Raw genomic sequence first — 17,013 nt, forward strand, 5'->3', positions numbered from 1 at the left:
TTGATCTTTTTTTCACAAAAATGTTTTCCCACTGTGTTCTCTGCCTCCTTATGATGTCCTCAGTGAGCTCCAGAACCTCTCCTCTTCCCCCTCACTTCTGTTTGTTTGGAAAAAGCAGTGCATGTTAATTATGGTCATGTGCACTGCTCTATGCAAGCTACAAACCCCATAGTCCATAGCTCCTAGACCATCTCAGGAGTGAGTAAGAGTGGGTGATGACGTTCCTACATACAGTGGGACCATAGAAAGCGAACTCAGCCACCCTCTAACAGTAGGTTAGAACCCATACAAGTGAAGTTGGCCTTGAAATGAAAGTCATACTCTATTCCCTCCACCACACTGTTTGTGAGTGTTTGTTTATGTACTGTATATTTTTATACTTTGTACTTTGAATTTATGTGTGTGTTGTTGTGTATGTGCCGTATATTTTTATATTTTAAGATGTGGTTTTGTGTGTTATGGCTATTAAGGGTAAACAGCTAAACTTTGTGGTTGATGAATTAATATGTAGTATTCATTTCAGAGTAAACAAGCTGGCTTGGTAAGTCTTTTTGCAGTACTCTTTACTGGTATGTTAAACATCAGCTTTTCTCAACCATTTTAAAGTGGTTGTAAACCCTCCTGCGTCACTTTTACCTATAGGTAAGCCTAGAATAAGGCTTACCTATAGGTAGTGGAAATATCTCCTAAACGTGCACCGTTTATGTCACCGGCGCATGTGCTGTGAAGAAACAGAATGTGCCATGACTGACGGCTCCCATGCGCATGCGTGGGAGTGACATCACGTGGCTCTGGCCAGTCACAGAGCTGGAGTCCACGGCCCCCAGAAGGAAGAGGGCAGAAGATGAATGTGGCCACCAGCGGGGACAGCGCGGGCTTCAATTGCAGGTAAGTGCCACATAATGGGCTAGTATGTGATGCATACTAGCCCATTATGCTTTTACTTTACAGGGAACGACAGAGGAAGTAAAACCCATGAGGGTTTACTTCCTCTTTAACATGGAGGAACCCTTGAAATAACCTTCTGATCTCTGGGAACCAATGCTAACAATTACTGTATCTAAAACTCATGGTACATTAGGCTACATGCACATTGGAGTATGAGGCCTAAATATATGCCTGGCATAAAATCCTTGTATTTTTGCACATTTGGATAGTCATAGGTGGCGCAAACAGCCAGCCATAGAAGAGAATGGCTGCACTTACTGTAAACATCGGTGGCCACTTTCAAACGTTCATGTTTATGGTTGTTGTATGTGCCAACTGTAGCTCCCCATGTGTGGAAAAACAAGATTCTGCACTGGGCATATTTTTAGGCTTCAATCTGCCCATTAGTCTTAGGCCATATTCACATCTGCGCAGCGCACCAGTGCTCGTTTTTTTCACAATTGTTTTGTAGCTTTTTCACATGCCAGCATAGGGCAGCCCGCTCACCTGAACAGGCTGCCTTACAAGTGAAAAATGTACCAAAGAAGTTCCTGCGCTGTTTGAATGGGCTCAAATTGCACTGAACTAAATCGCATGTGAATTGCACAGGAATGCAGTGCAGTTCATTCTAGGTATATGCTTTTTATTAGTGTGGTGATTGCACTTTTTGTGGTAGCACTCTGAATATCTCCTAAACAGTGCAAGTTTTGGAGATATTCACAGTATCTACAGATAAGCCTTATCACAGGCTTAGTTGTAGGTAAAAGATGAAAAAGTGGGTTTACTACCACTTTACCATCACTCCCAAAGGTGATAGATAGATAGATAGATAGATAGATAGATAGATAGATAGATAGATAGATAGATAGATAGATAGATAGATAGATAGATAGATAGATAGATAGATAGATAGATAGATAGATAGATAGATAGATAGATAGATAGATAGATAGATAGATACATAGATAGATAGATAGATACATAGATAGATAGATACATAGATAGATAGATAGATAGATAGATCAAAGTGACAATCAGAAAGGTAATTTATGATAAAAAATGAATACAAGTTTAGTTTGGCTAATTATTTAGTTCATAATCTTTAATCTGCAATCTTGTAATATCATAGGAGTTATAAATTAGATTTTTTTCTCCCAGCACATTTCCAACTCTATTAGAATCTAGTTGTTCTTCCATTTCTTAAAAGCACAGTATAATTATTCTTGAAAACTATATAGGCAGTCATTGCTGACCATCTTCCAAAAATGCTAGTTGCATGACTGTCTCTGGCTTCAAAGTAATCTAAAACTAAAACCAAACATACAATATTTTGCAGATTACAAGCCATTGGTTTGATGGTTGCATTAGTTTTCTTTTTCAAGATTATTTTGCTTTATTTTCTTCGACCCCTTTCACACTGAGGTGTTTTTCAGGCACTTTGGGGCTAAAAACAGCGCTTGTAAAGCGCCTGAAAAATGCCTCCCCTGCATCCCCAGTGTGAAAGCCTGAGTGCTTACACACTGGGGCGGTGTACTGGCAGGACATTAGAAAAAGTCCAAGCAGCATCTTTCGGGCGGTGAAGGAGCGATGTATACACTGCTCCTCCACCGCTTCTGCCCATTGAAATGAATAGGCACCACTGCCGAAGCGGCTGCAAAGCGATTCGGCAGCAGCGCTACATGGGCACATTTAACCCTTTATTCGGCCACTAGCGGGGGTTAAAAGCGCCACTCTAGCGGCCAAATGGCGCCACTAAAATGACGGTAAAATGACACTAAAACTAGCTGCGTTTTACTGTCAACGCCGCCCCAGTGTGAAAGTAGGCTTCCAGTAACCCTTCACATAATGCACTGTGGATGGAGTGTCTATGGTGGGAACCATGTCTATGGAGAGAACAATGGTTATCACCCTAGGATGTTCTCCTGATATTGACTACAAACAAATCCTTATCTCTTCATCTCCATTACATGAGGGGCAGGGCAGCTGGTAGTTTATGAAAGATAGCTAGTAAGGATTTCTGGCAAAATCAACAGTTATCGGCAGAAAATGTTCTTGGCTTAAAAAGAAAAAGACAAACTAATGAAGCCAGCAGATCTAAAGATTGAAAACTGCAACATATTGCATTTTTGTTCTTGGGTTTAGTTTTCCTTTCACTGATCTGGAACAAACATACAGGTCAGGAAAATCAGACTAAGGCCCCATTCACACTAGCGCGTTTTTTGATGCATTTTGCATTTTGCAGAAATGCACGGGAATTTTTTAACATGGGTTCCTATGAAACATGTTCACATCAATGCCTTTTTGTTTCTCTGCATTTTTGGAAAGGGTCAGGGACTTTTTTCATGCAAAATGCAGCGTTTTGCATGTAATAGAATTCAATGGACAAGCATCAAAAACGCAAGTGCACCGTTTTTGCAGCGTTTTTGGTGCGTTTTTGATGCGTTTTTGCCGTTTTTTTTTTTTTTTTTTTAATTTTTTTTAAGACTGTAAAAAAAAACTGTAAAAAAAAAAACGCAAAATGCAAATCGCGGCAAAAACGCGGCAAAAACGCGGCAAAAACGCAGCAAAAACGCTGCTCAAAAACGTGGCAAGCATGAAAAAAAAAACTTCAAAAACGCTCAAAAGCAACATGCATAGGTGTGAATCGAGCCTAAGATACTGCTGGCAACATATAGTTTTCATCAAATATTCTTACAATAATCATCAATAGGAATTTCCAGGGGCTTGCTGATATTATTTGGTAAATATCATGTTTCTCATGTATTGCTGGCTCTCGAAATGCCGGTGTAAGAGAATGACTTTCTCTACCATGTGGCTGGCCGACTAGGAAGCCTCACACACTGTCACACCTCCAGTGTAATGTTTTCATAACAATAGATGGGAACACGACAAGTTTACAACTCAAACGTTGGATGGGATTTACTCTACTTATCCGGAAATATAGTATGCTAGATCTTAAAGTATGTTTTTCTATGTTTGGATAGAGTGGAGAGGGATTAGGACACCTGTTAAGTTTTTTTTTTGCTGTCTATATCTCTTATCCTGTTTACTGTTAATACCGAGTGAAAGTAAAGGAACATCCCAAATGTTAGGTTGTCACCAGAACAGGAATAGAGGGGATATCTTCCAATGGGGACACTAGTCCTGGTGACCCTGGAAAAGGGTTTTGCCTATTAGTTATACTATGATACTACTTTAATACAAGGCGTTCTGTGAATGGACAAGGGGGGACGATCGGATAACAACACTAGCGCTTCTATGTATGAGCCACAGCCACAGCAGGCTGAAAGTATAGCAATATACTCTACAAATAGTTGCACTAACAGGGGTGAATAAAAGTATGCCTTTTTAAGAAAAGAACAGCGATCCTGAACATAGCATACACCTTAGCAGAAGTAACTTTATTTTTTCTTTTTTTTTACTAACAATTTTTGTCTGGACTTCTGTTGGAGGTTTTCCTTCTGATTTGCTCCCCCTACAATTTGTGTCTCCAATATTATTAATACTATACAGGATTTATATAGTGCCAACAGTTTACGCATCGCTTTACAACATGAGGGCAGATAGTACAATTACAATACAATTTTAATACTGTAGGAATCATAGGGCCCTGCTCGTTAGAGCTTACAATCTAAAGTTAGGGAGATATACCCCTTCTTGTGTACTGATAATCATTGTGATCTAGTAGAAAAGTGAGGGAAAATCCAAAATGTTGTCCCAGAATAAGAGGCATGGAAAAATCTTCCAATGGGGACAACTGTCTAATGCCCTGTACACACGACTGGTTTTGCCGTCGGAATAAACTCTGAAGGTTTTTATGACGGAATTCTGCTAAAGCTGTCTTACATACAAACGGTCACACCAAATTCCAACCGTCTTGAACGCGGTGAAATACAACACGTACGATGGGACTAGAAAACGGAAGTTCAATAGCCAGTAGCCAATAGCTTCTGTCTCCTACTTGCTTCAGACCATGCGTCGTTTTTGGTACATTGGAACAGCATACAGACAAGCGTTTTTTCCAATAGTAATTTGTTCCTTCGGAAAAATATAGAACATGTTCTCTCTCTAAGTCCGTCTGAATTTTCGACAGAAAAAGTCCGATGGGGCATACACACTGTCGGAATATGCGATGAAAAGCACCCATCTGACTCTTTCCGTTCAGAAATTCCGCTCGTGTGTACGCGGCATAAGGCTCAGCATACATGTTACAATCTGTATCTGAATCTGTACAGTCAACTTTAGCTCTACCAAAACAATGTAATATGAGGACATACCTAAGCTATCCAATTAAGCTGTGTACAATCAGGCGGGCCCTTGTTGGTAGATCTAAAGAACATTGTACAATCTGATTGTAACGTGTGATGAGCTTAGGAGAAAAAACAATAAAATGACAAGGGTTTTAAACCCTTCCTACTCTAAGAAAAGTTTTGGCTATGCATAGACTAGCTTATTTACAAGTGCGCATGCTCACGAAAAAGAGTGTACTGCTGCATCCGGGAGCAACAGGTGTTTGCATACAGTCGCCTGTACAAATCAATGAGTCTGCAGCTGTACACTGGTAACCGCACATCCGAGCATCTATTTTTATGTCCTCGCTTAGACACAAAAATGTTCGAACTGTTGCACATACAAATCAACCAATGGAATTCATGCTCTTCCAAATTTATATTTTACAAAAGCTGGTAGAGCAATTCTAACTGGTATGCCAATAGATTCCACAAGTAAAAGGTATTTGATTTATTAGACTTACCTGAAGTTCACACCATGCCACTTCCACTGTTGTTTCAGTATCCAGACCTTTATAAACTGTTTTAAAAGACCCTCTTCCAATCTCGATGTTAAATTTCAAGTATCTCCCATCTGGCGAAGTGGCTACAGCTTTGGTCTCATTCTCTTCATTCTCTTCTTGCTCCCTCTTGCTTTCTATCACTAAGGGTTTCTGTATGGGAACTGAAGGACTTTTGTGGCTGTTGGCTTCATCTTCTGACTCAGAACTGATGTCCACAATACTGGCCAGGGCAGCCGGAGATGGTAGGACATCTTGTTGGGTAATGAGTGGTGGAAGGCTTGTAGAGATAGAGGAGTTCTGAATGATGGGCTCTACATTTTCTTCTAGAGATGAGGGCTCCTCTGGGGACCACGAGGAGAAAGAAGTCCCTGGTGGGTCATACCCCAAAAGTTCAAGCTGAGCAGAGCTTCTTCTGTTGAACTGGTAAGAGTTCCTTCTAGCTCCTTCCTTGCCTGAGAGTCTTCTTCTCCTTAAGGCTGCAAGGGAAGACAGCTCCTCTGGGTCTTCTGAATCGAAGGAAATGCCACAACCTAAATCCACTTCTGTCTGAGACATTGCTTGGTTGGAAGGTACTTCCAAAGTGAACATTGCCCCAGTACACACCAGCAAGGAGACTCTATGCTTTATAAATTGCCCCACTGAACTGCCATGGTTGACTTGTCAATGGTATTGTCAATTGTGATCAACCTGCGGATCAGATCAGGAGCAGATTAGCACATGGTATTGACCCAAGTCATGATGATTCCAAGAAAGCAGGTTAGGTATATCCAGTTGTAAGTGCAGAAGAGCAAGCAAAGAGAAGGAATTGTAGCTGCTGATGTTCAATTTTACAAGCAATCCAGAAGACAGATCAGCAGTTGTGTGTGAGCTCCTGTAAATGTTACTTGTAAAGTACAAGCAGCAGGAGAGCAGAGCAGCACAGCAAAGCTCTCTCAACTCCTCCTGCCTTTAAAGTCACTGACAGCTTGAGCCGGTATGAGAGGCAATCTGATCTTACATTCATGTGACTGCAGCAGAAAAAGCCAGCCTTCTGTCTCAGCTGGTGAACACCTCCTCCCCCCAGCCCAGCACCTCCCTCCTTCTTTCCAGCAACAGATACACCTAAATACTATTTCTTTCTCATATACGCTCCACCTAACAAGGTCACCTCCTCTCTGCACATGTCCTCAGCACTACCTATGGAATCCAGACTGTTCAAGAAGGCTTCTTTCTCTACTTGCAACCATCTCATGTACAGAAGTACCCTGCAGGGACACTTGATCCCACATCTGATGTCTGCTGCAGGGACATTTCAAGAAATCTACTCAGTGACAGCTATGAGAATAACACCTGGCGGCTTACTTTAAAAGAATTGAATGTATCTTAGGTGTATTTAAAGTATTTAAAAAAAAAAACATTTTAATTAATTTAAGTTTTAAATAGAAGAAGGAAGGTTTAGAAGCTGTGTTGTCATTTTTACGGTCATCCCAAGCTCCCTTAGGTTGATGTCACACTTGCTATCCTGTCCCTGGCAAGCTTTGGCTAGTAAACTGTCAAGAGAACCTAAATGGGCAAAAGAAAAAAAATACTGTTTCTTTTGGGATTATCTGATTTAAAACTGAACTCCAGGAAGCTAAAAAGTCCTCACTTGCAGTGAACTAAATGCAAAATGCTTTTTTTTTTCATTTTGGATAGAGTACGTGAGGGTTATAACCCTGTCAGTGTGACTCATTGTGGAGATTCCCCTTCACTTCCTGTCCCATAGCTAAAGCAGGAAGGGAGAGGCAATCCCTTCAAAGTGCAGGAACCCCTTGTTGTCATCAGAGTTACATGAGCTACTGTCCTCACTGAAAGATTCCCCTTTATTTCTCTTCTGGTGACAGTCCGAAACTTGGGACTTTCAGTGATAATGGAAAACAGGAAAAATAGAGGTGGTGTATCCCCCTAACGGGGGCATAGACAGTGATAAAAGGAGGACCCTAGACCGCCAAAGTGCAGGGAAGAGGAGACTGCAGGGAATGGTCTAGCAACACAGAGGAGACTACAGGAGTGGAGGATCAGGTAAATTGCGTTTCACAATGCCCTAGACATACATGATCAGCTAACCCCTGCAGTGCGGGTTTATATCAGTTTAACTCTTAAGCCTCGTACACACAATCAGATTTTACGCAGACAAAACCTCGGACCTTTGTCCGAAGGGCGTTGGCCAGGAACTTGTCTTGCATATAAACGGCAAGGAATTGTCAGCCAACAAACACGAACATAGAGACGTACTACGTGGTTTTTCAGCTCTTTGGCGCCACCCTTTGGGCTCCTTCTGCAAATTTTGTGTTATAATGAAATATATGGCGTTAAACCTGCAGTAACGCACAGAACTATATGGCGTGAAACTTGCAGTAACGCTATAAAATATATGGCATTAAACCTGCAGTAACGCACAGAACTATATGGTGTTAAACTTGCAGTAACGCAATGAAATATATAGCGTTAAACCTGCAGTAACGCACAGAACTATATGGCGTTAAACTTGCAGTAACTCAATGAAATATACGCCGTTAAACTTGCAGTAACGCAATGAAATGTAGGGCGTTAAACTTGCAGTAACGCAATGAAATACGCAGTGTTAAACTTGCAGTAACGCACAGAACTATATGGTGTTAAACTTGCAAAAACACACAGAACTATATGGCATTAAACTTGCATTAACTCAATGAAATATATGGCGTTAAACTTGCAGTAACTTAATGATATATACGCCATTAAACTTGCAGAGAACTATACGGCATTAAACTTGCAGTAACGCACAGAACTATATGGTGTTAAACTTGCAGTAACGCAATGAGATATACAGCATTAAACTTGCAGTAGCGCACAGAACTATGTGGCATTAAACTTGCAGTAACGCAATGAAATATAGGGCACGAAACGTGCAGTAACGCAATGAAATATATGGCGTTAAACTTGCAGTAACGCAATGAAACATGCAACGTTAAACTTGCAGTAATGCACAGAACTAAAAGGCATGAAACTTGCAGTAACGCAAAGAAATATATGGCATTAAACTTGCAGTAATGCACAGAACTATACGCGTTAAACTTGCAGTAACGCACAGAACTATATGGCATTAAACTTGCAGTGACACACAGAACTATATGGCATTAAACTTGCATTAACTCAGTGAAATATACAGCAATAAACCTGCAGTAAAGCAATGATATATACGCCGTTAAACTTGCAGTAATGCACAGAACTATATTGTGTTAAACTTGCAGTAACGCACAGAACTATACGGCATTAAACTTGCAGTAATGCACAGAACTATATGGTGTTAAACTTGCCGTAATGCAATGAAATATACAGCGTTGAACTTGCAATAATGCACAGAACTATATGGCATTAAACTTGCAGTAATGCACAGAACTATATGGCGTTAAACTTGCAGTAACGCAATTAAATATATGGCGTTAAACTTGCAGTAACGCACAGAACTATATGGCATTAAACTTGCAGTAACGCAATAAAATATATTGTGTTAAACAGTCACTACACTCGCACTGACTGAACTTTCCCTACATTCACACTAATATGAAGATGAATGGTCGCACTACACTCACAATGACTGAACTATCCCTACATGGACACTAATGTAAAGATGAATGGTCGCACTACACTCACACTTAACTATCCCTTGTTAGGTTCAACTTTTAAATAAGTTGCTTATAGTTTATATTGCTTTGCCAAATTATTGCTTCATATAGGAATTAAGACACAGAGTCAGGTATGTCTGTATCAAAGTTCTGAGCATCCCAAAAAAGGACTGCTCCCTTTACTTCTTTTATAGGCAGTTCCAAAAGCAGTAATCTTATCGGCATTACCAAATGAGGTTAAGGTACAAAGAGTTTCTCATCAGCGAACATGTAATGATTATTCAGCAGTTCCAAATTCCATCTAGATACAGATTGATAGAACAATTGATACGTACATAGGTAAGAAAGGAGCACAAACAATTTAAATAGAACAATTGATACGTACACAGGTAAGAAAAAAACAGAAACAATTAAAGTGGAACTCTAAGTCATTATTTCAACCCTATCAATTTCCCCCTTTGACATCATCCTCTCCTTCCCCCTGGGTCCTCATGAATAAGTTCTAGTCAGTTTTTCCCCAGAGTCCTTTCCCTGACCGCGAGTTGTCAGAGGGGTAGAACCCATCCCCCTAGGTATTACCAACATCTTAAAATTCAAGAAGAGGAGTTTTATAGGAGTAGGGTGATGTCAATACACACTTATCAGTATACCCTGTCTATTCTCCTAATTTTCCTATTTATTTTCCTGTATACACATATATTCGTGATTGTAAGTGATATTAATATTAGAATAATAATTACCATTGGACTTAACAACCAGTGAAAGGTATTGGTTGCTGTAGAAGACATTCCACTAAATATATCCCACCAATGTGGTGCAGTATCCTGTTGTATCTGTGAGGAAAGATGTACTAGTTTACCTTTGTCAATAATCATTTGCTACTTTAGGATCATCTATAGCCCATTCGAAAGTTGTTGTTTCCTCTACTTCAAGTACATTAATACCAGGAGTCCATGCATATACTTGTAAGGTGATAAGTGCAAACAAACTATAGAGAAACAGCATTTTCATGATGGAGTTTTCTTAGGTTGTTTCTTGCAGTGCGATGCGTGTATCCAGGTTGGCTTTCCTTCCAGCTTTACTGAAGTGGCTGTGGTCAGGAGTACTTGATAAGGACCTTCAAACCTGGGTTCCAATGTCTTTCTGGTGTGTTTCTTTACATATACATAATCCCCTGGTAGCAGCGTATGTGTACCTGTTATTGAATTAGGGTCTGGAAGAGAAGAATACACACTTTTGTGGATCTTAGTTAGACGTTGTTGTAATTGTATCACATATGCAGTCAAACTATCACATTGCAATTGCATACTCTGTGGAAAGTATAAACCTAATCTAGGTGCATTCCCAAAAAGTATTTCGTATGGGGATAATCCTGTTTTTCCTGTTGGAGTGTACCTTATAGAGAATAAAGCCAGAGGCAGGCATTCTGGCCAAGGCTTGTTTAACTCTTGCACGGCTTTTTGTATTTTTAACTTTATTGTCCCATTTACTCTCTCCACTGATCCTGAACTCTGTGGGTGGTAAGGGGTGTGAAAACTTTGTTGAACCCCTAACATGGTCATCACATTCTGCATGATTTCTCCTGTAAAGTGTGTCCCCCTATCTGATTCTATGGTTTCAGGAAGACCAAACTTAGGTATTAACTCAGTGATCAGTTTCTTAGCTGTGGCTTTAGCTGTAGCCGATTTTACTGGATAACTTTCGGGCCAACCTGAGAATAAATCGATACACACGAGGACAAATTCAAAAGGGCCACTCTTAGGCATTTGTATGTAATCAATTTGCAGTCTCTGGAAGGGGTATTGGGCCCGGACCTGGTGTTTTCATGGGGTTTTTACTCTCTGTCCTGGGTTATTCAGGAGACAGATTTGGCAGGCTGCACAGTAGTTTCTTGCAGTGCTACTGAATCCAGGGGCGAGCCATCCTTGGTTCACAATCCTATACATGGAATTGGAACTGACGTGTGTGGGTAGGTGAACTGTCGCTGCCATTTCTGGGTACAGAGAGGCAGGCAGGCATATTTTGCCCCCTTCCCTCCATACATTGTCAAGGTCTGGTGCTGCTCCCATCCTGACCCACTTATCTTTCTCGCTCTCCCCTGCTTGCTCCTGTAATTTACTCAGCTGCTGCCATGTTGGTTCTGGGATACTCACCTCTACCGCTGCTAAGGTCTCAGGGCTTCCTTCCCCTAGAGCTGCCTGTTTTGCAGTCAAATCTGCAAATGCATTTCCTTTTGCCTCAATTGTTTTTGCGCTCGTGTGTGCCGCTATCTTCATAATGGCTACTCGTTTAACCTTTTGAAGATTGTTCAGGACTCTCTTAATCCCTTCTCCATGTTTTACAGGTGTACCTGCTGCTGTCAGATAACCTCTAGCCCTCCATATGTGGCCATAATCGTGCGCTACACCATAAGCGTAGGCAGAGTCAGTGTAAATATTCCCTTCTCGTTCTTTTAAGTATTCTAGGACTTGTTCTAAAGCTTTTAATTCTGCTTCCTGTGCTGACATGTGGGCTGGTAAGGCCTGTGCTTCAATTACCTGCGTATCAGTCACTACAGCATACCCTGTGTGATATTTACCCTTGTCATCAGCAAACCTACTACCATCTATATACAAGGTGTGCTCAGCATTTAAAATCGGTGTATCTGTAACATGTGGGAATCCCATTGTCTCCTGTTCCATGAGCTGAAAACAATCGTGCTGATCTACTTCTTTAAACAAAAGAGTGTCAGTGTCCTCATTTCTTTTCTCACTAGTACTATTAGTACTATCATTCCCCCTTGCCAAATCTGGTGACTGAAGAGGCAAAAAGGTAGCCAAATTTAAGGTTGTACAGCGCTGAAAAGTGACATTTGGAGGTAAGAGTAAAGTACACTGTAACCTTAATTGCCTAGCCATTGAAATGTGTTTGGGCTGTACCTGAGACAAGATTGCATGTATGTCATGTGTGGTATGCACTACGACTGGATTGTCTAGAACAATCTCTGATGACTTATCTATGATAATTGACACTGCAGCTACCGCCCGTACACAAGACGGTGAACCTCTAGATACTGGATCTAATGCTGCTGAAAAGTAAGCGACTGGTCTTTGTTTTACATGTGCCTGTGTCAGAACACCTGTGGCGTGTCCAGTGATCTCAGCAATGTACAGATTAAATATCTTGGTGTAATCTGGTATACCAATAGCCGGGGCAGAAATCAACAACTTTTTCAAAGTGATAAACGACTCATAAGCTACTTCTGTAAGCACATACGGTACAATTTTCAAACAATCGTATAATGGCTGCATCAAAGCGCTAGCATGTGGTATCCACTGCCTACAATATGACACGATACCTAAAAACATATGCAATTGTTTGAAATTCCGTGGGGGTAACATTCCCTTTATCACTTGAACCCTCTCCTCAGTGAGATGTCTCGTACCCTGTGATATACAATGTCCCAAAAAGATAACTTTTTCCTGACACACTTGTAACTTTTTCTTATTAACCTTGCAACCTTTTTCTGCCAAAAATCGCAACAAATTAAGGGTGGTGTGCAGGCTTTCAGTCTCTCACTTATCTGTGGAATTAATCCTTCCATAAACTGTCTATTGAAGGCTCGGATCGTGACTGGCAGCTCTAAATCCATTCCCTCATCTGCCATCATACTTTCCATAGATAAGTAAAATTCCGATACAGTCTGTCCTGGCATTTGCTTCATGGGTGATATGGACCCCCTCTCCTGTTGTTTTGCCTGACGAAAAGCTTCTAATCTAGCAATAAAAGGGGCCCTTGAGTCTATATGTCTGACATGTCCTGTCTCTAAATTGCCATCCCCATCAACTTGTCCTGCAGGTCTGTGTGGACCTATTTCTGTCATAAACTGGTTAAACAGGGTCAGAGTCATTTTGTGTCTGCATAGATCCTCCCCATCCTGCCAGGTCGCTTCATGTGTATTCATTAACTGTGTCACAAATCTACAAAAAGCAGCTGGCTTTGCTACCGGGTCTGGGGCGCTCTGTATTAATGCCATAAGGGTGTCTGCCGACCATGGTGCCCAAGTCCTTATTTGCATTCTACGAGTGACAGTAGGCGGGGCATTTGGATGGGCTGCTTGTCCAAATTCTGGATTGTTTACCTGAACAATGCGTGTATCAGTGCGTACGGGAGCTACAGTTTCTGGATGAGGTTTTTGTGCCCCACAATGCACACATTCTACTGCCCATTCTGGGTTTTGTGCTCCACAATCCTGACAAACCCATCCTCTCCCCTCAAGTACCGGATATATCTTGTGTGGTTTGCGTTCTACGTCAGTGTATGGGGGTGGGATGGCTGAGCTGGGAGCCTCAACATTTTTTGTTCTTCTATCTTTCATATCCCAACCATCACAATCTGGATTATACTTCCACCCCTCTTCTTTTTCTCTATTTGAAACCTTAATTAAGCATTTAACCTGACGCATCCATTGCTTCTCTAACACCTCTCCTTGTCTGTCCTTTTTTATTTCACTCCATACATCCGGGTCTAAGCCCGCTGCTCCTTTCACCTTAAATTTACGAAGGACATCCTTTAAGTCCTGTGATTCATTTTTCCCATAAATGTTCTTAATTATCTGTGGCACCGTATAGTGCGCCACAATTCCCTGATGGGGTTTTGTGTTCCTCTGGCCCATTCTAACAGTCCTGCCTAGGTAGCGTGTGGGACACTTAGTGTACAATATAATGCGGCTACAACATATACAAGAATGAATAATTACTTTATATGCTAGCCCAATAGCAAACCAGCTAAGTTACACTAGTTCCTCGTTGCCTTCCTCCTAGGGTGCTAGAATTCTAGAAACCTCTCCGGAATGAGATTTCTGAAACCGAATTACTTTATATGCTAGCCCGATAATAAATAATTACTTTATATGCTAGCCCAATAACAAACCAGAATGCGGCTACAACATATACAAAAACGCGGCTACAACATATACAAGCATTCCTTTAAGTGGCCAGGTATCCAACTAGATCTCGGGACTTTGTTGAGACCTTATTCCCTCCCCGTATCTGGGAATCCCTCTCATACACTCTTATCCCTGCTTTATGGAGCAGACAGGGCTTATACTCTCAACCCGTCTATGGTTTATGAGTTAGATGTGAGGTTAAGCATAAGCGTCAGACCCCCAAGCTCACAAGCCCTCAGGTTCCCAATCGTGTGAGGTAAGGCGCATTCCGTTGCTTAGTTCGGCAATCCCCTTCTAACTCATACCATCCTTGACAAGGCTCATTCACTTTCTCAACAAGACAGACAAGACAAACACAGATAACAAAACAAACAAATAATTCCAGCAATATAAACTAAAATATGCAGTAATTCTAGACTCACCACTACAGAGGCTGGTGTTTTAAAACCAGGAGAACCGTAACTGACAGAACGGATAGGCACAAATCAGGGGAGCACAGAATATAAGAAAAATAAAGCTTTTTCTTACCTGCGCAGGTTTTTTTTTTTTTGATCTGTGGTTCCCGGAATGCCTGTCTTTTTGTTCCGTCAGCGTAGCTCAACCACCTCTTGTAGTATCATCGGTGAGTCCCTGTTCCGAGCGCCAAAATGTTAGGTTCAACTTTTAAATAAGTTGCTTATAGTTTATATTGCTTTGCCAAATTATTGCTTCATATAGGAATTAAGACACAGAGTCAGGTATGTCTGTATCAAAGTTCTGAGCATCCCAAAAAAGGACTGCTCCCTTTACTTCTTTTATAGGCAGTTCCAAAAGCAGTAATCTTATCGGCATTACCAAATGAGGTTAAGGTACAAAGAGTTTCTCATCAGCGAACATGTAATGATTATTCAGCAGTTCCAAATTCCATCTAGATACAGATTGATAGAACAATTGATACGTACATAGGTAAGAAAGGAGCACAAACAATTTAAATAGAACAATTGATACGTACACAGGTAAGAAAAAAACAGAAACAATTAAAGTGGAACTCTAAGTCATTATTTCAACCCTATCACCCTAGATGCACACTAAACTGATATACACTGACAATAGAATCAGAATATAACACTATGGGGTTGATTTACTAAAGGCAAATCCACTTTGCACTACAAGTGCACTGCAAGTGCACTTGGAAGTGCACTTGGAAGTGCAGTCGCTGTAGATCTGAGGGGAAGATCTGAAACGAAGGGAAGCTCTGGTGATTTTATCATCCAATCATGTACAAGCAAAAATGCTGCTTTTTATTTTCATTGCATGTCCCCCTCAGAACTACAGCGACTGCACTTCCAAGTGCACTTGGAGTGCAAAGTGGATTTGCCTTTAGTAAATCAACCTCAATAGCACACTGTCTAATAGCACCAAACAGAGCCCTGTTCTATCTCTCTCCACGCTGCTATCACAGTACAAATGGTCGCTACGGAAAGAATACTTTTATAGTGTGGGGCTGGATTAAGAGATATGAGCCATGATTGGATACAGTCATCATGACAGCGTCCAATCATGGCTCTGACAGTGCTCTGTGCCCTGATTGGCTGAAGCTTTCAGTGCTTCAGCCAATCAGGGATTTCACTGCACTGTGTGGCAGCGCAATGCATTGTGATCGTTCGGCGGGCCGAACAAACGGTCGAACGACCATATAATTCAGTTGTTCTGAGAATTTTCAAACAGCCAATGTTCGGCCCGAACTGTTCTCCTATCCTTACTGAACACACATGCATTGTTGTCTATATTACAATGTACACAGCTGCATAAAGATCCCTAATATAGAGATAAGTTCAGAGCTGTGAAAATTAGTTTGAATTTTGACTGCAATAATTTATATGTATGTCTACGTATACACAAGGACATAAAAGTGTAAATGTGAAATTTAAACTCTGGCAGCTAGAAGATTGGATTTACCTGCTCATCTGCATCAGTATGACCCTGTGAACCCTTCAACCCACCTGACAATCTGGGTTTCGACATTTTTTCACAAGCATCTTTAAATAACACGTCACAAAAGTCAATATATTTATGGTATCTCAGCTTTTACTGAAGTAGCAAAGTAGCAGTAGTTTGTAAAAGGAGGGCAATAGATCAATCGAGTTCTGAATAACAGCACAGACTCAGTAGAGGAATCCCCAAAGACAGCTTAACAGTAGGAAGATACAATATTTATTTTTATTTATTTATTTCAGGTACTTATATAGCGCCGTCAATTTACGCAGCGCTTTACATATATATATATTATACATTCACATCAGTCCCTATACCCTCAAGGAGCTTACAATCTAAGGTCCCTAACTCACATTCATACCTATACTAGGGCCAATTTAGACAGGATCCAATTAACCTACCAGCATGTCTTTGGAGTGTGGGAGGAAACCGGAGTACCCGGAGGAAACCCACGCAGACACAGGGAGAACATGCAAACTCCAGGCAGGTAGTGTCGTGGTCGGGATTCGAACCAGCGACCCTTCTTACTGCTAGGTGAGAGTGCTACCCACTGCACCACTGTGCCGCCCAAATATACATATATCTACAATGGTATACCACCTGTAGCATGACCTGAAGGACAATGAATTGTTTAATGGAAAGTGTTTAATGCAAGTAGTTACACTCTAAGGGGAACCCCAGGCCAGCCTATTAAACTTCAAAATCCTAGTGAATGAATCAGACAGAATGAGGATAGAGTAGGGCCCCTTTAATGAGTGACAACAACA

General features: G+C 41.1%; 1 protein-coding gene across 1 annotated transcript in view; it reads right to left on the minus strand.

Moving 5' to 3' along the window:
- The window catches only part of WNK4 (WNK lysine deficient protein kinase 4), a 486,906-nt gene extending 480,194 nt beyond the window's left edge, over window positions 1–6,712 (minus strand). The window contains exon 1 of the mRNA XM_073608385.1: window positions 5,681–6,712. Within this exon, the coding sequence (XP_073464486.1) occupies window positions 5,681–6,307 (627 nt within the window). The 5' untranslated portion in view covers window positions 6,308–6,712. The remainder of the gene's footprint in view (window positions 1–5,680) is intronic.
- Window positions 6,713–17,013: the final 10,301 nt, after the last annotated feature.

The sequence above is a fragment of the Aquarana catesbeiana genome, linkage group LG12 (assembly GCF_042186555.1).
Source record: "Aquarana catesbeiana isolate 2022-GZ linkage group LG12, ASM4218655v1, whole genome shotgun sequence".
In the NCBI taxonomy this organism is placed as follows: domain Eukaryota; kingdom Metazoa; phylum Chordata; class Amphibia; order Anura; family Ranidae; genus Aquarana; species Aquarana catesbeiana.